Source organism: Rhinolophus ferrumequinum, chromosome 21, assembly GCF_004115265.2.
Source record: "Rhinolophus ferrumequinum isolate MPI-CBG mRhiFer1 chromosome 21, mRhiFer1_v1.p, whole genome shotgun sequence".
In the NCBI taxonomy this organism is placed as follows: Eukaryota; Metazoa; Chordata; class Mammalia; order Chiroptera; family Rhinolophidae; genus Rhinolophus; species Rhinolophus ferrumequinum.
In genome coordinates, this window is record NC_046304.1 from 34996085 (window position 1) to 35020975 (window position 24891).

The 24891-nt window shown below is 51.0% G+C and overlaps 2 protein-coding genes across 2 annotated transcripts; one reads left to right on the forward strand and one right to left on the reverse strand.

Moving 5' to 3' along the window:
* Nucleotides 1-450: 450 nt before the first annotated feature.
* On the reverse strand, nt 451-9301 carry CDK5RAP3 (CDK5 regulatory subunit associated protein 3). The gene is made up of 14 exons (XM_033091749.1): nt 9163-9301; nt 8888-8933; nt 7023-7154; nt 6643-6743; nt 6254-6302; nt 5391-5569; nt 5029-5165; nt 4659-4803; nt 4153-4263; nt 3661-3739; nt 2996-3084; nt 1420-1625; nt 898-1069; nt 451-796 (listed from the first exon to the last, which is right to left on the reverse strand). The coding sequence occupies exons 1-14, from the start codon at nt 9166-9168 to the stop codon at nt 731-733; spliced, it is 1518 nt and encodes a 505-aa protein (XP_032947640.1). The 5' UTR covers nt 9169-9301; the 3' UTR covers nt 451-730.
* Nucleotides 9302-19146: 9845 nt separating this feature from the next.
* Nucleotides 19147-23822, forward strand: PRR15L (proline rich 15 like). The gene is made up of 2 exons (XM_033089011.1): nt 19147-19381; nt 22671-23822. The coding sequence occupies exon 2, from the start codon at nt 22700-22702 to the stop codon at nt 23000-23002; it is 303 nt and encodes a 100-aa protein (XP_032944902.1). The 5' UTR covers nt 19147-19381; nt 22671-22699; the 3' UTR covers nt 23003-23822.
* The last annotated feature ends 1069 nt before the right edge of the window (nt 23823-24891 follow it).

Below are 24891 nucleotides of genomic sequence, written 5' to 3' on the forward strand. Positions count from 1 at the left end.
TCACAGAGCAGGCAGTTACGGGTAGGAAGTGGACAGGCAGCTAGTGAAGGTGACAACTCCTGTCTCCACCTTGTTCATCAGGCCCTTCCTCCCCAAACCACATTTCCCCTCTGCCTGGAGGTAAGCTGTGATTAAAAGGAAAATACAGCTTTGCTGGCTCCAACAAGGCTGCCATCTGACTGCTCCCCTTGGGCTCCTGGCTTGAGGGGGGCAGTCTGCGCCTAGCTATGGAGAGAAAGGGGCCCAGATGACTCAGTTACCCAAGAGCCGCTTGCTAAACCATTTGCAGATACTAATCTGGGCCTTCCCTGTCACCAAAAGGGGGAAATTACCTGACCTCGGCCTCCACAGAATAGCTGATAGCCCAGGGAGCCCACAGGGATCAAGAACCCCATGAAAATAGGTTCACAGCCTCAACTCCAGGTCTAGAGAAGCAGTAATGGTCAGTAATGAAGCCAGAGTCTCTTCTTCTTTTATTAAGTCCAACTAGGTAATGAGAAGGAGCAGAAGCTGTGGTTTCAGGCTGACAGGCCACAAAGCCAATCAAGACAGCTTCTTGCGGATAGGATGGCGAGTGCCAAGGTCACCATGTAGGTGATGGTTCCAGCACATGGCTTTCTGTCCTCCAGTCAGTCTGATCTCTTGCTGGGAAAGTCCCCGCAACAACAGCGTGGCTGTCCCACCTCTGTCCTGAAGGCTGAGAAGAAGGGCAGGAAGAACGTGGAGGGTGTCACAGAGAGGTTCCCATCAGGTTCACAGGGCGCCCATTGTACCTCTTGGAAATGTCAGCTTCAATCTGAAAGACAGCAATACCAAGCAGGCAGGAAGCAGAGGGGTCTCATTCTGCTGAAACTGGGGTCTGTACCCCCCTTGGCAGGTTTCCCGTTCCCATCTTACCAGCTTCTGCAGCTCCTTGGTCTTCTCTAGCAGCAGGTCCAGCTTTGGCTCCAGAGCTGCCTGCTCCTGAAGCGCTCCCTGCTGCTTCTGTACCATCAGTTCTTTCTTCAAAGCCAGCAGCTGGGACTGCTTCAGCTTTTGCTGGAGGAGCTCAGTCACTCGGTCCACATACCTGGGCACGGCATTCAGGTTAAATGTTTGGTGTGGTTGTGCAACCCGGGCATCCTCATTCAACTGCTGGGAAAGGCGTGGCTCAGGAAACCCAATCCTTAAGTGGCCTCTTAGCCTCCACATCCTTCCATCCTTCTTTGTAAGGAATACCACTCCTCGTTCCCCCTTCCTCCTGGGAAGCAGCTTCTACCTACATACATCAAACCACCCCATCTTGCCCCCAGGAGGCAGGGATGAGGTCTAAGGGGTCATGGAGAAGAGGAATACAAGGAGTCAAGGCTGCTCAAGATGGCAGAGCCCTGCATCAGCCCCCACCCCACAAACAGCCCAACTTCAAGGGGAAAGCCAGACCTTGGTGAGGCCAGGATCATAAACAGGTGTTGCATTCGAAGACTGGTGAGCCGGCCAATCAGATCCTGTAGTGCAGACACCATGGAAACCATCTTTGCTTTGGTCTGGCCCTGCAGGATGGCTGGAGCCAGCTGAAACTGGCTCACAGACAGGATGTCTGCCTCCTCACTCATCTCCACTGCTCTCTGGGACAAGAAGATCTCGAGCTGAGGACCAAAGAGGATTTGGTTCAAATTAGGAGAACTCAGAAGCTAACCCTCAGACTGATCAAAATGAAGAATGACATGTGAGGGTTAGGCTCTGGGTGAGGAGGCGTTCTTTCCTTTGAACACTTTCATTGCTAGAAACTCACCAACTACAACATGGGAGCTTGGGGCAGCCTCTGCTGTCAGTCTTTGGTCCCCCAGTGATATCTGACACCCTACCTAGCCCTGGACGCCCCTGCTTCCTCCTAGCCTATGGGTCAGGTAACTAAGAATGCAGATCGAAAGGGTTCTGTCTGCCACAATGAAGGTCTTTTCTCTCCATGGAAGGAATGAGACTCAGGGCATAGGAATCCAGGTTAGAGAAGCCCTGGAATAAAATGTCTAGGAAGAATCTGAGAACCAGCCGCATTACTTGTCATTGTTATTCAACCATGGAAACTTGATCGCTTTTGTCCTACTCTCCCCTGGAGACTAGGAGGGACCTCTCTGGGCAGAGAGAGGAACTGGTGAGAACAAGAACTTTCATGAAGCCCTCCTCAAGCAGCAGGCCACTGGGAAGGGAACAGACCCAGAGATTACCAAGGACAGGCCCAGAGCGTCCCAGTACCACAGTGAAGGTCCAAGAACACTGGCTCCTTATTCTGGTCTGCTGGACACCTTAGCCAAAGGGATGGTATTGAAATGCAAATGAGATCCCATGGCTGCAAACCTGCTCAAAACCTCCAGCAGCTTCTCACTTCATTCAAAGTAAAAGGCAAGGTTCAGACTCGTCACCTCTCTGCTCTCCTTTACTTCTCCCAGCTCCCTGCTCTGCCACACCAGCCTCCTTCTTCATCAATGTGCAGGCTATACTCCCAGCTCAGGGCTTTTGTAGTTGCTCCCTCTGTCTGGAAAGCTCTTCAGCCAGACTTTGGCATGGTTCTCTCTGTAGCCCTGCAGGTCTTGACTTACTGGTCACCTTTGCAACGAGGCCTTCCCTGACCACCCAATATAAAAGCCCGCAACCCTTCCCAACAAGCCCCATCTCCCTCTCCAGCTTTCTTTTCCTTCATGGCACTTACGTTAACACTTAACATACTTCATATTTTACTTTATCTCATTTCTGTCTGCCTTCCCCACTAGAACATACAGGTCGAGGAGGTCAAGAGTTTTGACTGTCTTGTTCCCTGCTCAATCTCTGGCACCTCAGGCAGTGCCAGGAGCTTAGAAGGTGCGTGATAAATACTTGTTGAATGAACGGCTATCCAATACGTGAGCCCCTGCTCCAGAACTAGGAAAGCACTCAGCACCCTTTACATGAACAGGAAGGACCAGGTCAGGCGTCTGTGCTGGTGCCAGGCCTCCCCCCTTCTCCCAGAGGATGGAGGTACCTCCATGAGCTCATCGATGAACTGATTCCGGGTCTCAGGGTATTCAAGAAGTGTCAGGGCATCTGAGCCCCTAGCAACACCCTCCGGAGCTGCCAGGAAAAGAGACCGAGAAGGGATGAAGGAGCTGAGGACAGGAAAAGGAGACCCCCAAGTTTGAGAAGCCCTGGTGGGTTAATACGGACACAGACTCACTGCACTAAAGTCACTTCCGGTCCCAACCCTTTCCCCTGCCTCAGCCCTAATCAGGTACTACTGCCACCCCCCAGTCTGTGAGGAGGACCACAGAGCGGGTTCTGAGCACTGGAAAGGCCAGCCCTCAGCTTTGATGGGCTGTGGAGGTGAAGTTGCATCCTGCACTGCCCTCTCGTGGCTCAGCTCACTGCTACATCCTCTCAGCTGGTGGGGAGGAGGGTCAGCTCAGACTTCAGAGCCTGACAGTCCTCCTGGAACCACCTCCACCAGAATGGCTAACCTCCAAAAAGTTGAGTTTCTAGACTTAATTTTAAGAATTCTGTCCCCCTGTATTCACACCCTCATCAAAATTTTGCGAAGACAGTTAAATGTGCAAGAAGTCCACAAACTCAGCAGTGCATTTTTTGTTTCTAGAGACACGGGGGCCTGGGAGCACCCGCTTCTGCCAGGGCTGCAGGGGATGGTGCACTTACCCTGGGTTCCAGCTTCCAGCACTGTGATCTGCAAAGCAGCAGCATCGTCTCCCCAGTCTATCCCATCACCCCCAGGTTCCTGGGTGGAGAGCAAAGAACCCAGCAGTGTTGGCAGAATTTTCCGCAGCAAAAGGATCCAGAATAAACCAAAGCCCTCAGTAAGTTCAATGACTGAACATTTTAATTGTCTGAAGGACATGCAGCCCCGATGTAGGTGGCAAAGATGGCAGTGTGGGCCCATATATGTTGCCACCTTCACCCTGCTTTGTAGAGTGAACCACTGCCGACACCCCCACACTTTGCCCTGAACAGGAGAAAAGAGGTCAAGACTCTGATGTGTCACTTTGGAAACTCTGCCTCCCCCTGGACTACAACTGGTCTGAGAGCGATGAACGTCGAGTGATGCGTTTAAAGACACAGACACCATTATTCTTACTGCTGAAGCAGCAATCACAGAAAGTCCTCTGAGATGGACTGCGAGGGCATCCTCACCTTCGAGTCTGATTCCAGGGAGATGCCCCAGTCAATTGCAGCAGCCTGGGCAGAGATGCCAGAGTCAGTCCCTTCAGAAGCCACCTCCACTCCAAAGTCGCCCCAGTCAATCTAGAAGGGGAAAAAAAGTGTTAGCTTGCAAAAGGTGGGTGAAAGAAAAGGGGCCTGTCTCCCCACAGGCCTCAGCTACTTCTGTCGGGAGCCCTAGCACACTGTTTAAATGCAATGGCCTCCAAGCTCCCCAAAGATGAGCCCATCTTTGGAGAGCTCATGGGACTGGAGGGGTCCTAGTTCAACGCCGACTGGCTTGCTGGGTGCCTTAGCGCTCATCTACACTCTGATCTCAAGAAGGCCAAGAAAATAAAGGAGTAGGGCCTTCTGGGCCCTTCCTCCCATATGCTCTCTCACAAAATCCCCCTTTCTTTCTTTGGGACTCTGCATTCAGGCTGTCGGGGCTGGGCTGTGTGTGTGTGTGAGGGGGAAGGCTCTCCCTCAGCTCGTCTTACCGTATCTTCTTCCACCTGCTCAGGAGGCTCCTCGAGGTGTGGCCGCTCCACCGTGCAGGGCGCCGTTCCTGTCCTCCACTCATACACTGTGCAGTTTCCCCGCTTCTGCACAAATCGCAGCATCGGCAACACCTGCTCTTCAGGGCTGCAACGGAGCACATGACTGACCCTTCTGCTGCCCGCTCATGAAGCCAACACTGGGCTTCGGCCTGGGCCATAAAAGGTCAGATGGGCAAGGCTCCCATGGGTTCAAGTGTATCAAACAAAACTCAAATGTCATGTGGGAAAAATACAAGTGGAGAAGAGAGAACCACCAGGGAAAATAGGCAAACTGTTCCCCCTGCTGGAAACAAACCGAGGTCCTCTTTACCTTTCACACACAAACCCCACACAGGCCTGGTACAGGTCAATGGCTTCCCCCAGGGACTGAGCCCCAGCCCCAATCGCTGCCAATTGACTCGGCAGCTCCTTCACCAGGGCCAGCAGTTCTCTTCGGACACTGTCTCCCTAGAGAGGATCGAAGAGGTAGGCTGAGGCAGAGTGGTGGGAAGCGGAATCCAATAGATTAAAGAAAACACGGGGAGACTAGAGACAGGAGAGAAACGGGCCCCAAAAGGGCACAGCCAGGCTGAGGAGGAAGCCTTTCCCAGATGCAAAGGTGTTGGGCCCACGAAGACAAACACAGACCCCAAGTGCCCTCCCACTGTGACTAGACCCTTCACCGTGGCTCACCGTGATGCCATACTGTTTGCACGAGTGGTAGAACTGCTCCCGCATCTCAGCAGCCCCCGCCTGGCCCTCCTCCTCCTTGCGGCTGTATTCTTGCTGCAGCTGCTGGCACTTGGCAATCTGCTTCTTCAGCGAGGGGATCTCATAGTTGACATTCCGAACCAGGAGGCTAGAGAGTTCCACTAAGAAGGGCCCAGGAAATTGACCTCAGACACCTGCACCATCAGGCAAGCATGCACCAGGACATGCACACATGTATCCTAGCTTGGTGGCAAGAACGTGAGGGTGTCCTCCTTGCTTCTCTGCTTCCTAGCTGTGGAACCTAAGACAGTCATTGAACCTCTCTAATCCAGTCCTCCTCTGGAACACAGGGACAATATTTACCATGAGGATTAAAAAAAAAGAAAGAATCCACATAAAACACCAAGGACAACTGCTGGTATTTAGTAGGTGCTCGGTAAATATTAGCTATTATTGTTATTTATACTATTAGAAAACACACCCAAATTATAATCAGCCCTTTAGTCACTCTCTCAGCACGTGATATGGCCCCAAGGACGACTCATGCCTCTCTGCCCAGTATAGAATGCAGGTACAGAGGGGATGGGGGCCCCACACTCCACCTTACCAAGAGGTCAGTGGTGGAAGACCCACACACCTGCTGGGTCAGGCCTGGCAAATGCCCGCTCCCTGCCTGGTTTTCCTCCTCCCAACACTCTTTGTGGAATTTATTTTCCCACCTTGCAAACACAGACAGCCCAGCCTCTTCCCCACCATGGACTGTGCCTTCTAGAAGCCTCGTTTCTCAGAACTCTGGGAGTGGGCTTCCCCGTGGATGCCAGGATGCCCAGGCTGGGCCACTCTACCTAAGTAGGTGTTGTCCTTCTCATACAGGGCTACAATCTCCTGCCAATCCTGAGGAAGAACAGAAACAGGAAGTGAGCCAGAACAGTGCTCCGCAGCCACATCCCAGCTCAGTCCTCAAACAGGAGAAACGCTTCCAGTCTTTGCATCACATCAAAAGCAAACTCCTCATCCTCCTTCGTGAGGTGGGCTGGACCACCCACTTGATTTTAAGAGTGTGGCGCCAATGAGAGATCCCCAAAGCAGCATGTCTGAAATGTAAACCCAGGAGAGGAGGTACTTTTGGAATAAACTATGGGACAGAGAGAAAGTTCGGGAAACATTCCATGTGGGCGTCCCTCAGAGAGCTCACAGAGGCTCTGATCCTGTCACCACCCTCGCCCACACTTGCCTTCATTCGCTGTGAAGAATACCGGCCAAAAATATTTTTTGTAGAAGCTTCAGTGCCCTTGAGAAGGTCCACAATTCTTAGGCAATGGAAGTAGTGAATATCTGGAAAGCAAGTGAGAGCAAAAACTGAGAATTCCAGTATTTTCCCCACTTACTCTGGCCAACGCACATGACTAACCCATGTATAGGCTAATAGTGTTAGCAGGCATAGCTCTTCCCTTCATCAGTCTGTGTTGGAAGAAACCAGCATTTATATATACCCCAAACAAAAATCTTTCTCTAGGGATCAGCCTTGTGGCTAAACAACAGGGGAGCAGCTCAGCTGACATATATTGCTCCAGGAAAGAAGGGGCTCCAGGAAGGCAGCCCCAGAGCACTCACAGGATCCAGAGAGCAGCTGGGCGATCTCTTCACTTTCGGGCATGTCCTGGATGGCAGCATTGATCTTCTCGCGAATCGTCAACACCAGACTCTGCCATTTCAGGTTACAATGCCTTCTGTCCACCAGCCAGTCTGTGTGAGAAACACCCAAATCACAGCGTTCCCATTCATATGGCCAAAATTCCATTACTAATTCAAGTAAAATACGCTAAGACATTGGCTGAAATATGTACTCAGATTGGTTAAGGTGTGGGGGTCGTGGGAAGCTGGGAATAAAGACAGGTCCAAAAGGATGCTTGGGGCTAAACAGACTCTGACAACCTACTTAGCAGAGCAATTGCCTCTACACAGAGATAAAGAAAAATTTTAAACTGGCCTTGACATCAAAGCACCACTTTTGACCGCTCTGAATTCTCCATAATCTTTTTGCTTCCATGGGTAATTATATCTTTCTTACTGACAGAGGATGCTGTTCTACTTCCACTTCCTCAGGGCTGGGATTAACCACGACAATGGAAAATACAAGATGGTATGCCAAGTACTGGATGAATGAACAACTGCAAAGCCTCTAATACCTACAGCACCCTAAGGACTAGATAATACTGGTCTATTCTTACCAGTGAAGTACGACCCTGCACACGTGAACACCAATGTGACTGACTTCCTGGAGTCTGGGCCCAGATTTGTTTTTTGCAGAGGGTGTAGGTAACTGAGGGCCGTGCATGTTTCCTCAGTAGGAGAGAGATAAGAGCTAGGTTTTGTGGTCAAATGGTCCTGGTTTCTAATTATCAACTTTCTTGGGCAAGGCTCTCATGTGCCCCAAATGTAAAATGGGGGTAGTAAGATACTGAGTACAAGAGGGAATGCAGGTAAAACACAGCACTGCGCATGGAACATGGCAAGGACTCAATAAATCTTAGTAATCTTTATTTTTATAACATCAAGTGCCTAAAACAGCACCTGATATAGAGCAAACCCTCAATGAATAGTTATTGTTTTATTGGTCCCTTTCATGACCAATGACAAGCTAATATACCAAGAATGCATATGTGCTGAAGAGCTGAGACAAATCTGAAATGAAGCTAAAGAAGCTCCACTGAGTAGCCACTGCACAGGACTAACTAAATGGCCCACAATAGTGAATTCAGAACCTTGCCCTTGTTAATAAATCTGCCAACTGGTCAAACACTGGGGTCCCACACCAGTTATCATTATACTCCCTCTGCTGTATTCCTTTAAAGTGTTCAGAAAGAAAAATTCTGTGGCTGTCATGGAACTAGAAGCAAAGGGATGAGGTAGTCTAACAGATGTCATCTTAACGACAAAACTGGCATCAAGTCGATTAATACAATGAGCACTTTAAAACTCAGGAGCTGTGTACTTGCCCCAAAGGGGTCAGAATGAAGAAGTCCTTTCCTGGCCCTGAACTGGGGAGGAGGTATGTAGATCAAACAGCAGGGAGATGGCCGGGCTACTTAATGGTCTTTATTTCTAACTGGGTCTGTGTCCCTTTTTCTCCTACTAAAGTCAAGAAGAGATGGAAGCTTTTAAAAAGAAAGGAGGGAGAGTTCTTTTCTGGCATAATACAAAAAGCATAGACATTAGAGAATAATTTCAGATCTGCCACTCAGTAGATGATCGTTTTTAAGGTAAGCTATTATAACCTTCTCTAAATGAATATGATCTGACAACACGTTATAAATGTTAAAGAAGAAAACGCGGGTGAAGTACAGATTCCATGTATAGTTCCTTCCCGCTCCTCAACAGAGGCCTTGGGGCATCAGGGCTCCCAGCTGTTGGTGACAGAGGGCAAAGGGCCGGGCCTCCCCCTGACAGCAAGGCGGCGCGGGAGCGCCCCTTCCTACCGATCAGCTTGCTGGTCTGGATGTCGATGGGCACGTGCTGATGGTCCTGGCGGGAAACACGACAGAAATCGGGGAGTGAACGCGGGGAGGGGGCGTGCCACTCGCGCGCTCATTTCACCCGCACAACCGCCACCCCGCGGGGCCAGAACGACGAGTCGGGGAGGGCTGCGCCTGCCCGGGAGGGAGGCCGAGGAAGTGGATCAGGGGAGGACGGGCTGAACCCAATCCAGGGGTCCCGGACCAGCCCCCCATTTCCCCAGCTCCTATTCCCCCACCTGCATCTTTCCTCTACTTCCTTTTTCCGGCCGACGACCCAGGCCCGCCCCGCCTACTACCAATCCAGCACTAGCGTGGCGGAGCCTCAGTTTAGGTACAAACCGGCCTCCTCCGGCCACGTAGCTGCTTTCCTCAGAGCCAATCAGGCCGCGCGCTCCACCCCTGGCCTCAAGCCCCACCACCCCCGGGCTCCGAATGGCTGAGCCCGGGAGGGGCGGGAGAACAGCAGACAGCCAATGGGAGATGTGAGGCGGGCTCAGGGCCGGCGAGGGGCGGGGCGCCAGGAAAGGGCTGCAGCGGCGGCACGATCGAGGCAGGCGGCGCCGGAGAGCCGATTCCAGCCGCGCGGGGCTTTCAGCGCACGGATTAGCGCGTTTGCTGGCAGGGTACTAGCGCCTATCTGTGTGAACCTGGAGGCCATTAGAAATGCCCTCTTCCCGCTTTATCTTGCTCTACCGTCTCTCGTAGTTTGTGGGTTTCTTGTGGCACTTGTCATTCCGTTTATCTAACAGACAAGTATTGAGCACCTCCTGCGTGCTGGGTGATTAGGAAGGGAAGGGGAGGGAGGAGGGTCAAAAGAGGCATCACAGCATAACATGTAAATTGAGTCTTAAAGGAAGAGCTGCAGGAAGAGGGGTAATGTGTGGAGGGGTGTTCCGGGTGGAGGAGACTGTACAGACAAAGCTTTGGAGGCCACAAACTGCAAGAGGGGTGCAGGGAGCAACAGACTGGCAACTTAATTGGTGCAGTTCAGTGCAAAATGAAAATGTGGGGCCCCTTGTTAAAAAATATGAAGAAGGGGCCAGCCCGGTGGCTCAGGCGGTTGGAGCTCCATGCTCCTAACTCGAAGGCAGGCAGTTCGATTCCCACATGGGCCAGTGGGCTCTCAACCACAAGGTTGCCGGTTCAACTCCTCAGTTCAACTCCTCGAGTCCTGCAAGGGATGGTGGGCTGCGCCCCCTGCAACTAGAAAACGGCAACTGGACCTGGAGCTGAGCTGTGCCCTCCACAACTAAGACTGAAAGGACAACAACTTGACTTGGAAAAAAGTCCTGGAAGTACACACTGTTCCCCAATGAAGTCCTGTTCCCCTTCCCCAATAAAATCTTTAGAAAAAAAAATATGAAGAATTTCCCGTGGTCACTGAATAGGTCTCACATTCATGAGGTCCACCCTGCAGGCAGGCCAGCCTCTGTGCACGAAAAAGCTTGATGGAGTGGCTAGAGAAGAGATTGTGAGGGTGGAAGGATCACATACAGAGTCTAACTAAAGAACTTGGACTTCATCCCTGCAAAGAACCACTGGAGGGTTTTAAAGGTTTGAGGCAGGGAGGGACCTGAACAGATTACCTCCAACACGGATGAATTCGTGGGAGATAAGACTGGAGACAGGGAGACTGTCAGGAGGTTATTATGCAGAGATTAGGGCCTGAAATGGGAGACAGGCTTGAGGAGGTAGGGAAGGGCTGGATTTGAGAGATGTTTCAGAGAAAAATGGACAGGACTTGCAATCAATTGGCTATATGCTGGGAGTGGGGGGAAGGGTGAGTATGACAGCAAGGATGACACCTATATAGGTGGTTGCATGGGACAGGGATGCAGGATGCTGAGTAGGTGTTGGGGAGGAGGGTATCTCAGCTTTGAACTTGTGGGGTTGGTAGTGCTGGGAGACCCCCACTTGGAAAGTGGGTAGGAGACACTTTGTTTTATAGCTCTAGAGTTCAGGAGAGCCATGAGTCTGGGGATCCATCTTTGGAGAGCCATAGGCTGACTGATCCGTGGTCTACGTAGTGGCTGAAGCTGAAGGCGGGCATGAGATTGGCAAGAAGTGGGCAGAGTGAGGAGAGAGAGGGGGCCCAGGACAGACCCCTGGGATCTCACAGGACTGGGTGTGCCGTTTTGCGCCCCTCCCCTTCTAGGTTGTTAGCTCCTGTAGGAGGCTCTGCCTGGTTCTTTCTAAATGACCCCCAGCTCTTCCCCAGCACAGCACTTGGGGCTCAGTAAATTTTTTATTGAACTGTGTGGTACAATACAGTAGTGAGAAGACTTCAAGTCCTGCCCAGTGAGTTCTTGGACCAGTTCTATAATCTCTCTGCCAGCCTCAGTTTCCTTAACATGGAGATAGCACCTATTCTGACTACCTCAGTGTATTTCTGTTCATACACTTAAATAAATAAACATACTTAGATATATATAACTCTTTACAGTACAACATGCTTTGATATAGTTTCTCATGCTTTGTAAACTCTGTGTGTGTGTGTGTGTGTGTGTGAGAGAGAGAGAGAGAGAGAGAGAGAGAGAGAGAGAGAGAGAGAGAGAGAGAGAAACGTTAATCGTTATTATAGACTAGGTTGAAAGACTTCCCTGAAATAGCTTATAGGACAGAACTAAGGGCCTCTTCAGGGCTCTTTCATGGGAATTTGGCTCCCATCTCAGAGTTCTGACTCAGGCTATAGGAATTGCTGGGGCTCCCCCATGATTAAACAAACACTTAACTGGGCTCCAATTATGTGTTCCTGGCTCCCTGGGACATCCCAGGAAGCATGGCCCTGCCTCGCCCTCAAGGTGCATCTCTCCTCCTTGAATCAGCAGGCAGGCCAGAGCAGGGCGGGGTGGGTCTGGAAGGCCCAGCCCAGGTGAGTTCATGGAGACAGAGACCACCAGCACTCCACCCCACCTGCAGCTCCTTGGGTGACTCAGGAGGAACAGAAGGATGTTTGAGGACAGTTTTGCCTAGCTGCTGGCCTCAGAATGTCTGCCCAGAGAGCATAGGAGTGAGCTCTGGGCAGCATTCTACACTGTTTGTCCTTTTCCAAGGCCTTAGAGAACCTCAGGACCTATGGGAAGATGAGCACATACGTGGTCTAGCATCCGGAGCATTGAGTTCCTCGGGGCTCCCAGCATCTGGAAAGTGGCAGGGAGAGGATGTGAGATGCTTCTAACTGTGAATCTCTCAATTCTCTGCTGATTTAGCAGGCGGGACATTGTCTGGGGGAAAGGAGCACATGTAGGGAGGTGGGGACAACATAGCAGGCCTGTGCCAGCTTTGGACAGGACAGCACATAGCCCCAGGGTGCTTTGTGTGAGGCTGCCTTGCCATCCTTTGTTGCTGGTGTCAGCTTACTTATTAAGTGATAACCATGTGCCGCGGGCCAGTGTAAAGCTAAATGTTTTACAAGCCTTATCGCATTTTATCCTTCCAACAACCTTATAATGTGGGTACTATTGTTCGCCAGGTTTTAAAGGCAAGGGAGCCAAAGCTTAGATAGTTAAGTAACTTGCCCAGGGTCATACATCTGGGAGTTGGTGGGACTGGGATTCAACCCCAGGCCTGTCTGGCTCCCCAGCCTGCATTCTTGTTCTCTAGGATGTGGCTTCTCCTGCAGCCCTGCCTGCCCCCTCCATCAGCTCAGCCACCACAGCCCCAGGTCTCGTCCTCCCTCCTCTTCAGCCAGATTCCCACATTCTCTCCAGTTGTTGTGCTAGACACTTAGAACCCCCACCCTGCAGTCCCTGCCCCTTTCCAAAGTTCGTTCTTCCCCCACTCCATCCCGAGCAAGAACAGACGTTACTTATCTTCCTGCAATATCTATAAAAAGGCTTACCCTTGACATTCAAACAATTCATTTTTTTAATCTGCCATTTGTTTATGACTTTATGGTCTATATCTTCTGTGTTACTCACAGCCCCGGACTGTGGTGTGTGTGTGGGGGGTGCTGGGCTGAAAGTCCTGGAAACTCAGCAGCCTCAGTTGGGCCTCTTGCTGTTTGCAGTGTAATCGCGGTATAGTTTTTTTCAGTCTGTCTCCCCAACTAGTCTATGAGCACCCTGTGGGCAGGGAGGACAGGCTTCACCTCTTTAACCCCAGCACCTGTCATGACACCTGACATTGAGTGTCAGATGCTTAATGGATGCTTATAAAAGAAGGAATAGGAGAAGCTGTAGCATGTGCACGAAAGCAGTTGGTGATGAGTGGGGACCAGGGTGGTCACTTGATCTGGGTGGAGGGGTTTGTGTTCCCCAGCTCTTTTCCTTATCCCTCTATCTACAGCTCAGCACTTGGAGTCAACCGCCCTGAACTGCTTAGAACCGGAAGGAGGAAATCAGGGTGAAGACATCAGGGCTGGTTGGCTTCACAAGTTACACACAGGCCAGTGAAGGCCTAGGAGGGGCTAGCCATCTGGGTCGTGCTCTGAGAACACTGAATGCACCCTAAACCCTGGCTAGCCATGCCCTCCCCATCCTTTCCCCTTTGTTAGTTTTCTGGGGAAAAACAACTTCCTGGATGACTTCATGAATTGGGTCCAAAGTGTCATCTCCAAAGGATGCCAGTGCATTTTATTATTTCATCATTCCCATCATGGCAATCTGCTCTTCTAAGGGAAGGAAAACCAAGCCCACTGCCAAACCACCCCGTTATCAGCCTCTTTACCCATGCACTTCTATTTGCCAACGTGCTGGGGACCTTAACACGAAGACAGAGTCCCAACCCTCAAAGAAAGTGAGGGTATGATGTGTGAAGGGCTAAATCCCATAACAGCATGCCCAGAGCCTGGCACTGTGCTCATGCTTCGTAGGTGCTTAAAAAATCCATATGAACCAAAAAAGAGGGATGCTCAGAGTGCTAAGGGAACAGAAAAGAGGGTATCCAACTCAACTTGGGGGTAAAGGCATGGGATGGGGACAGAAAACCACCAGGCCAGTCTCTTGGGAGAAGTAACATTGAGCTGAGTTGTGCAGGATGGGAATGAAGTGTGACAGACGGGAGAGGAGCAGAAGTGATGGGTGTCCTAGATGGGTTATTCTAGGAAGAGGGAATAACATAGATAAAGCACAAGGTAAGAGACGACAGCATGGCTGGTCCAGAAGAAGAGGTTTATAATGGGAGCACAGGATGTTTATGGGGACAGTGGAAAAAAATTAGATTGAGGGGAGATGATGAGGAACCCTTGGGTCCATGACAAAGGGTTGAAATTTAATCCTATAGACCAGGGTTCCCAACCAGTGGGCTGCAGATCCCTGGAAAGCTGTAGAATTGTGCAAAGGTAGTAGAAAGACAACAATCAGATGGGGAAGTGGAGAAGTTTTTCTATATTGAAAAAGGATCCTTTCAGAGAACAGGAAACTCAAACAATATATGTATGAAAAAATGCTCAACATTACTAGAAACAGGTGTGTAGTTAACCAGGGCTGCTGTAACAAATTACCACAAACTGGGTGCCTCAAACCATCAGAAATATATTCTGTCACAGTTCTGGAGGGCAGAGTCTGAAATGAAGGTGTCAGCAAGGTTGATTCCTTCCCGTGGCTCTGAGGGAGAATCTGTTCCATGCCTCTCACCCAGCTTCTGGTGGCGGTAGGCAAGCCTTGGTATTCCTTAGTTTGTAGCTGTATGTCTCCAATCTCTGCTTCTGTCATCATATGGGCCATCTTCCTGCACATCTCTCCTCTTATACGGACACTAGTTCTTGGATTAAGTGCCCACCCTAATCCAGTATGACCTTATCTTAACTAATTTCATCCGCAAAGACCCTATTTCCAAATAAGGCCATCTTCTGGGGTTCTAGGTGGAAATGAATTTTGGAGGACACTATTTAATCCAGTACACTAGGGAAATACAAATATAAAGGACACAAAAATGACCACCTCACTTCCATCATACTGGCAAAAATTAAAATGTCTCTTCCCAGGTTGTGTTCTCTAGAAGTAGGTCAGGTTTGTGGGGGCAAGAGGCTTATTAGTGATAATGGCTGTGGGAGGAAACAGACAGAAGTAGGACTGGACAGAGGGAGAAATCCAACAATAATTCATTCCTGACAAAACTTTAGGCAATTTGGTAGGGAGTGAATTGTCCCTCCGTGTGTCCTTCATGGGGCTGAATGGCTGGACGTTATATCTCCAGATGCAGGCTGCCCACGAAGGGCAGGCCGTCAGCTGAGATGGTCTCTGCGGCTGAGGCAGATCCTGACGGAGCTGAGGTGACAGACGGAGGCCAACTTCAGAGAAAGGCAGCAAGTCCTTCCTCAAAGGGGGGGTCTGAGTGGTGTGCTAGTTGCCTATCAGTCTGACAATGTAGAGATGGCCAGAATGAAGAGTGTGGCAGGCAGCAAAACACCCCGCTGCCAAGATGTCCACGTCAGATCTCTGGACCCTGTGAATGTGACCTTATTTGGAAAAAGAGTCTTTGCAGGTGTGATTAAGTATCTTGAGATGAGAAGATCATCTGGATGGGCCCCAAACACCATCACAAGATTCTTATAAGAGAGAGGCAGAGGGAGATTAGAGTCACTGAGCAGGAGGTGATGTGAGGACGGGAGGCAGAGATTGGAGTGATGCAGCCACAAGCCAAGGCATGACGACAGCCACCAAACCCTGGAGGAGGTAAGGACGGACAGTCCCTGGGTCCAGCAGAGGGATCACGGCCCTGTCACCACCTTGGTCTCGGCCAGTGAAACTGATGTGGGACTTCTGACCTCCAGAACTAAGAGAGTAAATTTCTGGTTTATTTAAAGCCATCAAGTTGGTGGTCATTTGTTACAGCAGCCACTGGAAACTATTACAAAGAGTAACGGGAAAATAGCGAGTGGGGGGTGCAAGTCGCTGCGCCCACTTACAGGATCCACTTCAGGGTGGCGATGAGGAGTAAGAGTTCACACAGGCAAAGCTTTTGGAACAGGGCCTGGAACACAGTCCCCAGGAACATTGGCTGCTATGCCCCCATGCCCCACACCGGTTACCCTGAAGGGGAGCCCTCTCCAATGGCAAGCCCACCACCCACCTCGTAGCAGAATGCAGCTTCTGCCCACCTCCCAGCTGTGGCCGGTGTAGCCACCAGACACCCATCTTTGGCCTTGCCCCACTTGTCACCTTGGCCAGGTGAGGTACCCCTAGGATCTCCAGTCTCCTGGCGAGAAGGGGGAGTGCTGAACAGAGTGGCAGCTCCTCTCTTCTCCCTGCTTTGGGACAGAAATATCCCTGGAGCCTGGATCTACTCCCTGGACAGAGGTCAGTAAGATAGGAACCATCTATGGGGCCAGACAGAATCTATATGCTCCAGTGGGGCACCAAGGTCCTTGGAACTCCCTTAGTGTATTTTACTGGCTACACTCAACAGGGACACATTTCTGAAAATGTGCACATCGCATGTTTGTATGTGGGATATCACACTTGAACCTAGTTTTATGAAGGTGTTTTTAAAGGTGGAACATTTTATAAAGCAATAAAGCTGCCTGTATGGGGGTGACCTGTTAAAGGGATATTCATAGTTTATAGCCTTATTTCAAACTCCCCTCCCAACCCTGCTCCTCCCTCTCTCATTTGGGAGAAATAAATCTCCCAAAGGCCAGGGGTTGGGCCTGACTTCCCAGGCTGGTTCCTGCCAGGAGGATGGGCTGGTGGCGTTCTCTGAAGGGCAGGCCACAGGCAGGCGTCCACTGGATCCTGCACACTGCAGTTCTTGCTGGAGCTCCTCCTCCAATGTGGGGCTGAGAGAACGGAAATCTGCCCCCCTGAGTCCCAGACATCAAAGAGGCCTGGATTTCAGAGTCATGGGGGGTACGGGGGCAGGGATGAAAGTGCCTCCAGTAGAAGTCCCTTCCTGTACAGATGGAAATGGTGCCCTGTCTCTTGGTTACTGTCCCCCAGGCTAGTCTCCATCCCACCATCCTTCCAGTCTCTTCCCAACGCCTGGGGCTCTTCTGGTATCTTCTGGACTGGACATCCACTCTCAAATAGACCAGGATTTCAGAGAAAGTGGCAGAGCTAGAAAGCTGTGGGTATCTTCCTGGGACAACTGTACATTTCTCAGTAGAGGCAGGGGGACCTTGAAAAATAATATCCTCAATTCACATAAACCCCCAGGAAGATAACCTACCAGCAAACCTGCAGTTGCTGTAACCGCAAGAAGTGAAATAAATGGATTTTCTCTCACATTTACCTGCCCCAAGAAGAGTGAGGAAGAAGGCAACTGGCTACATTAAGAATATCTTATGGTGAAGACAATGCTTCTGTTTCTCATTTGTGGTTTAAAGTTAAGTACCTATTACATGTCAGGTCTGTATCAGTGATAGATAATTCTCAGCTCAAGGAGCTAAAATTCTTTAAGGGAGGCAAACACATGAATAGATACTGACTATATATTTTATATATGCCTCTGTGTATATACATATATATAATTAATTGTGGTATATATCATGTTAAATAGAAGCATATGAACAAGCTCTGCAGGAACAAGAAAATTCCTGGTGAAGTAGGAGGCAAATAGTTAATTCGGGTCTTGAGGGATGCATAGGAGTTTGTCTTGGTTTACACACGGGGCGGCGAGGCCATTCCTAGCCCAGAGCACATCATGCATTCCTCATCTCACCCTTCTAGGATAGCCTTTGAGCCCAGGAAGATAGACAAAGGGCCTAGTGTGCACATTCAGGGAGGGTTGAGAGAGGAGGTTGCAGAGGCCTCCTCTCCGGGGAGGACTAAACCAGGCGGGTTCCACTATGGGCCGTGGGGTGCCTTTGAAGGACTGTCCACCTGAGGCCTAGGGGCACCTGTTTGACATGGAGGGGAAAACATATCCACGAGGCCATGAGAAGCTGAACCAAGTAGAAGCAGGGTTAGAGACGGTGGGGAAGGTTTGCGAGTCGGTTAGTTAGGATTTAAAATGTAACTTGGAGTGGGAGCTGGGGATAGGGGGAATTGTATACCTTTTCTCTACCCAGCGCGTCCCTCGGAGCCTGGCACGTACACACTCCGTCCTTGGAGGAAGGTAGCTGGGCGGGTGGATTGAGCATCTAAGCTGGGCAGCACTGGGACAGGAAGCTGCAGGGACACTCAACATGCAGCAGTTTTCCTCTCTTCAGCTACACCACCCGAGGGAAGAACGAATGCAAACACAAACAGGCCACCTAAGAGTGGCTGCAAATAACCTCCTTCAAAGCCTGGCGCCATCTGTAAGAGTAGCCCTGGCTAAGGGCTGCAACCACCTTGGCTGATCGAGGTTTGCAGGAGGTGTGGTTGCAGATCAGTTAGGGGTCAGTGACGGTGTCACCACTTATGTGCACACTCTGCCTTCTTGCCTTTCCTCTCTTCATGCCTCTCCAGGGCCCCTTCCCCCTCCTGCCCTGAGAACTTACCCCAGCTTTTGCCCACATTCTAATACCCAGTGAGGCCCATCCAAGGGACAGCTGGACGTTTGGAGGAAGTTGAATGAAATGGCATTTTGGGGGTGGGGAGGCATCACAGTTCTCTTTGAGAGTCTCACAAAAGTAGATCCTGTATGCAGGAAAAAGAAATGTCCCTCTACCTTCACTCATAGGATTTTGCAAGTGATTTCAAGACTCCTGAAGCCCACCTCTAAGCCAAGGAGGAGGGTAGGAGGATGTTGTCGTTGTGGTGGGTCCGGAGAGCCTGGCCAAATTGGGCCCCCTTCCCACAACAACCCAGGGAGATTTAGAGGAGGGACCCTTCAGATCAGGAGGGAGCCAACCGCAGCCCCCGACCCAGCGCCTGCCTGAGGAGCGCTGAACTTGGGGCGGAGCAGACGGCCTGGGAACCGGTCTGCCAACCAGTTTCACCAGGGACTGGTTTCGACTCTGGAGTTCAAAGGAGCTGGGTGCACCCGGTCCCTGTCAGCCAACGGGAGCAGCGGCCCTTAACCCTTTCCCGGTTGTGCCCGGGGCAATGTCCATTGATGGTCTCTGCTGGAGAGGGGTCTGAGCCTCTTTGGGGCATGAAACGGGTGGGGGTGACCTTGGCTACAGCTGGAGAAGCAACCAGGCACTCTAGAGTGGGGAAACTGAGGAGAGAGGCTCCCCTGTTTCCCCTAGCCCAGACTTCCCTTGGGATTTCCTCCTCCTGGCTAGGCAGTCCCTGGAGGACTTTGGCTTCTGGGTGGGTACAGGGGGGCCAGGGTTGGGTTTCTGGGGTGATGAATATTCATTAGCCCGAGCCAGCCTCTGCTTCTGTTTACTTAGCCGGGAGGGGCTGGGTTTCAGGTTCACCTTGACTCCTGGTGGCGTAGTGAGCAGGTACCCGCTCTCGCACCTGTTTCTCTTGCACCTGCCACACAGCTGCTCCTACCCAGCTCACCTGGCCTGAGCTTTGCCTGGCACAGCACCCTGGCGGCACCCCCAGCTCCCCCGGCCTCCCTCCCGGGCAGCACCTACACTCAGCTCCTTCTCTAGGGAAGGTCTCAGCCTCCAGCCCGCAGTAGACTGGATTGCAGGTACAGGCAGAGGGTGGGCATGTGGGGAAATCAAGGCACAGTCAGGGCCCCCCTGTCCTGTGTCTATGGCTGTCAAGCTCAACTGGGAAGGGGAATGTAGACATGCGGGCTCCCATCTCTGCCTAGGTGAGCAGGCAGAACTCAGACTCATCTCACTGGCTTCTTGGAGACAATCCAGGCCTCCAGCAGAGCTCCTTTTGGGAAAGTTTCACCCCAGAACAGTTCTCTATTAATTCTTGTTGAACTGGAGCCTACCACCTCCTACCCCCAAGCCTGGAGGATGTTGCTAGCTGTTTGGCATGAACCTCTCCCTGTTCCCATCCAGTACCCCAGTCTTATCCAGAGTAGAGGAGTGCCACAGGGGCCCTGCAGCAGGCTGGGGGCTAAGGGCTCTGGGATTTGTTTTTACAGCACAGAAGCTGACTTACTCCCTTAACACTCACCCATTCCTCCACGTTGCCCCAGTCAATGGTTAACTTGGCCCAAAACTCAGAAGGGCCTCTACCCAGTCTGGGCAGGTCCCTTAGAGCAGCTAGAAGAACTCATTAGGGGCAGTGGGGCCTGTCCTGGGTGCTCATGTGCAGACCATCATGCTGGCTGCCATGGCAGGGGGTGGTGGGGCCGCTGTCCCGTGAGGCCCTCCGTGGGTTCTCAAGCTGCGCAAACAGTGGAGGTGTAGCTGGTTTCCTCAGGGCAGATTTTTATTATTCCACGGATTGTAGGACCCCAGGGCAAGGGCTCAGCCCTCAGCTTGGCCAGCTCAGGGCCCTGCTTAAGCAGACTGCAGGGCCCACTCTGTGTCACCAAATGCTGGGTCTGCTCAAAATCCCAATTACACCCTGACCCCCAGTCCCTCTGGCCTTCTGTGATTAGGCACAGGCGTGTGGTTGTTGGTATCTTTGCTACTTTGGATAGCTGGGAAGTTTATGTACAAGAATCTTATAGCTGGGTTATTCTGTAAAACAAAGACCTAATTTAGCTGTTCTGCAAATTCAGATTTCCATAGATCAGCCTTGCCTAAAGAGGTGAACTCCTGCTCACTGGTGCTCACATGTCCTCCTGGACAGAGGGACAGCAAGCCCTGGCCAAAAGCATCCTAGAGACCAGAATCCCAGTCCAGCAGACAAGAGCACCACCGCCTTGGTGCTGCGGTGGAGGTCCCAGGGCAAAGTGCGAGGGCTATTCCTGACTCTCCCTATGGTTTTCTGACAAGTTCCTTGTGATCTGTCCCTCCCTGCAGATGCCAACTTGAAATACCCGTTAAAGCAGGTATATTTTGACTGGCACAGGCAGAAGCCACTTCCTCTCATGGACCTAGGCAGTCTGGTGGTTACTATTGGTTCAGGAGCTGGATCCTTCATTCCCCAAGTTCCTTGGCAACTCTGGGTGGATGGTGGTAGAGTCATGGGCCTTGCCCTTGACCTGGTGGTGACTGGGTCACCCACAGGCTAAGCAAAGCCCTCCTTCCCTGCCCTCCCCACAACTCCTTCCAGAAACCCATTCTGGAACACTGAGTTCTGTGCAAGGCTGTGCTAAGCCCAGGTGGGGCAAGCTGCCAAAGCAAACCTCTCAGGCTGTCCCCTTGTGCACTCACCTCTCCAGGGTGCCCTAAAAGTATTTATCTGACCACTCTCACCCCCTCCACTTTCTAAGTGGAAGCTGCACAGGTCTCCCCTGGGCTTCTCTTGCTACTTGAGCTCAGCTAGAGGGACAGAGCCGGCAATGTAGGATCTGCTTCCAGGACCAAGAGGTGGAAAGGAATCCATTGCGCATGTGCTCTGGGCAAAGGGGTGGGTACATGGAAGCACAGGGGACAACAACAGCAAGAAGGACGATGGATGGAGGCACTCAACTCATTCCAAGCCTTGGCCAACATCTTGCCTTCATTTTTCCTGAATTTGATATGCTCCTCCTCTATAAAAGCAAACTCCATATTTCTTACGGAAAAATCTGGAAATCAGAAAAATGGAGGGGAAAAAGCATTCCATATTCCTTCTACATAAAGAAAACCATTATTAATCGTTTGTCATATTTCTTTCTGGTCTTTTTTAGACAAGGTAGTTAAGGCCATCAGCTTTTAAAAGGAAGTGATATATTTGCCTATACTTGGGTTGGCTGACCATGTAGCTTTTTGGTGTACTGTGGCTAATTGCCCTTCCTCCCCAGGACCTTTCACAGCCACATTCAGGAGTCCTGAGCTCAAACCACCAACCTCTCCAGACACAGAGGATGCCTTGATTTCTCATCATTCTGCCTGCTCTTTCATTGATCTTAATTCCGCTGGTCTACTGTTTCCTTCCATCTTACATGCCCCACCTGTCGGCAATGTCCAGACAACTTTATCTCCCAAAACTTCCACAAACTCAGCACCTTTGTGGAAATTAGTAAATGGTGAGGTCACATCCAGGGCATATCGCTTGTCAGTGGAGAAGCCTGGATTTCAGCCCCCACACCCCATCTCTGCTGAGTATCCTTATGGAGGGAGGGTCCAGCCTGATAACCATATATCTAACATGTATCTCTTGGCTCCACCAAACCTCCTTCCACATTTTCAGCTTCCCTTCAAACTCCTGTCCTTGTGGAAGCTGGGTGGGGAAAGGGAGCTGTCTCTCAATAATTATTACCGTTATCATAAGTTGTACTTTGCAAAGTATGTTTGCCTCTGGGCAGGCATTAATGTCAGAGCTAAATGTTAGGGCTGAAAGGGATAGATGAGGATGGTAAGATCCAGAGAAGTAACTTGCCAGAAATCACAAGGCAGTAACAGTTCCCAGGATTTCCCACTGCCAGCCTGAGGTTCTTCTCCCTTAGGAAAAAGTCCAGCAGCTCCTTTAGTCCTGCTGGTCACCACTGGGAAGTCCAAATTACCCCAAACATCACAATCCTATTTAATTCTATAATGAATTCCAAGCAAAATGCACGGGGTGTTTCTGTCCGTCTGATACCAGTTGACCATCTGCCCAAAGGGTGTCAAAGGACTGGATGCTATGTGACCTGAGCAAGCAGTTCACCTTCCTGCAGCCCCATGGGACCTGGAATCCCAAAGCTTCATAGCTCAGATGGCTTCCCTGTCGATGTGTCCTTGGCCGTTCTTCCCCAGACCCTCTCTTCTCATACTCTCCAAACTCATTGCATCATTTACCCAAATCCTGAGTTCACTCAGCCCCACCTTCAGTTCTTTCAGGCCTGGGCTATTACAATAGCCCACGGTTAGGAGTCTAGAGAAGGCTGCTCCAAGGCACCCCCCTTTCTCCCCACTGACCCCTTTCTCCCTACCTTGCTCCTGCAGAAAGCCCCACCCTCAGCTCAGGGAGCGCCATGACTGAAGTTGGTTGGTGGAAGCTGACCTTCCTCCGGAAAAAGAAATCCACCCCCAAGGTGCTATATGAGATCCCGGACACCTATGCTCAAACAGAGGGCAGCTCGGAGCCCCCGAGGCCTGAGGGCGGGGTCCCCAACAGTGACTTTGACACCCGCCTGGAGAAGATTGTGGACAAGAGCACAAAGGGCAAGCATGTCAAGGTCTCCAATTCAGGCCGTTTCAAGGAGAAGAAGAAAGTCCGAGCCTCGCTGGCAGAGAACCCCAACCTCTTTGACGACAAGGAGGGCAAAGGACAGTGACGGGAGCCAAGGAGGATACTAGCACCTCCCGGCTCCCTGCCATCAGAGGGATCTGGGACAGGAGCTTGTCACGCTGGCCTTTTTGATCACAGCTGAAGCCATGGGGGCAGTTGATGCCTGCTGGCAGGAAATATCTGTTTTTAGGTTTATATTTATGTGCCCCGGGTTTCTGGAAGGCCTGGGAGATCCCAGGGTCCTCCCACCTGCCCCCACCACATACAAAGGCATGCCAGTTCAAGAATGAAAATTCTCACCCAGGAAGGACAGCCCTTCTTGAAGAGGTGTCAGGGCCAGCAGGGAGGTGGGCATGACAAGGGATGGAGACAGGAGGCCGGGCAGATTTCACCTCCTCCCAGGGCACAGGGTCAAGGGTAAGTTTGAATTGCTGTTCCCTCTACTTTCTCTACCCATGACTGTTCCCTGGACAAGTTCTTAGAGCTCATTTTCCATAAGCCATGTGATGGGAGGTGGTTTCCTGGAGCCGGAGGTGGACTGAACTTGAGCTCACCTCCTAACACAAATGGGAAACTTCCTGGAACTTTGCCCTCAGGTGTGCAGGGGGAGGGGGAGGAGAACGCCGGCACTCCCTGGGAATGCTGCAGAAGGCCACGTTAGGGACCCCATGGGTCCAAATTAGGGGCGGGGGTGGGGAAGCTGTAGTAGGAGCTAAGAGTAGCCCGTTCTCTTCTCTCCTTCCCTACTTGTATTTAAGATGGATCAGCCCCAGAGATGAATCCTGGGGCCTTGAATTTTGTTTAAAAAAAAAAAATTGTAGGTTTCTGTCTTTGTAATAAACAATGCCGCAAAAGCAGAGAACCTATCTATATTCTTTTCTCGCATTTATTGAGATGACTCTTTTTCATGCCTTTATCTCCATGTAAGTAAAGTGGAACTTGGTGTTCAAACTGTTCTTTTCAAGCTTCAGGTAGGGTTCCCAGGTGTCAGAATGTAGTAACTGGGACACTAATTTCACCACCAAGCCACCCTTAGCATTTGAGGATGGAGAGAGCAAAAGAAGGAGCTAGTGAAACCTCAGTTCTTCTGGTCAATGGAGAGGCCATTTGGGGCCCCTAGAGAATGCAGCAGACCTTTCTTTGGTGACTGACCCCAAAGTCGAAGTGGTTTGGTCTGGGATCAGGATTCAAATTCTGATTCCACCTCTTAGTAACTGGGTGATTTGGGGAATATTAAAAAAAAACAATCAAAAACCCTCCTCTGAATCTCAGTTTTGTCTTCTATAAAAGGGGCCGTAATGATACCTCCGCCTCGCTGGCGGAGAACAAGGACTGGTCAATATTACGTGGCCCATAAGTAGTCCTGTGAAAGTTGCTCAGTTAACATTGGTTTCCTTCCCCCTTTCTTTTATTAAGGAACTCCACCGTAGCCCATAACTTCCATTTAAGGAAGAGAAGAGAGTGTGCTCCTTATGCTGTTAGATCCAGATCTTTCTCAAGCCCCAGGAGCTGGGAACTGGAAAAAATTGGCCAAATCTCTGGAGCTCATGGTGGGAACAGGGAGAAACAGACCAAGGTGGCAACTAAACAATGTGGTCCAGCAGCTTCCAGGTCAGCTCCTTGCAGGCTGCTGGGCCACCCCACCCCAGGGAGCTGTTGCTCAGGAAATTTACTACCAAAACAAACAGACCATACAAGGGGGCCTTTGTTAGGTGGCCTCACCCAGGCCAGGGGGAGCTCTGAGGATGAATGAGGGAGACAAGAAGCCAGAGGGAGGGAAGAATGATTTTTTTCCCCTTATCCCTCCCTATCACATAGAACTTTCTAGGGTCCCAACAATTACCCAGTCCATAAAGCTCCTCCCATGGAGGAGCAGACTTTCCCCATACTCCAGCCCTAACCATTGTCAATAGCTGATGTTGACAGAGGGTTTAC

What these genes read in the sequence shown, in the direction of transcription:
- CDK5RAP3 (XM_033091749.1), bottom strand. An exon ending in CCAGACCAGCAAGCTGATCG is followed by an intron (nt 7,155 to 8,887) that starts GTAGGAAGGGGC and finishes TTTCTCACACAG; the next exon opens with ACTGGCTGGTGGACAGAAGG. An exon ending in GAAGGACAACACCTACTTAG is followed by an intron (nt 5,570 to 6,253) that starts GTAGAGTGGCCC and finishes GGCCCTTCTTAG; the next exon opens with TGGAACTCTCTAGCCTCCTG.
- PRR15L (XM_033089011.1), top strand. Translation starts at nt 22,700, where the DNA reads ATGACTGAAGTTGGTTGGTGGAAGCTGACCTTCCTCCGGAAAAAGAAA.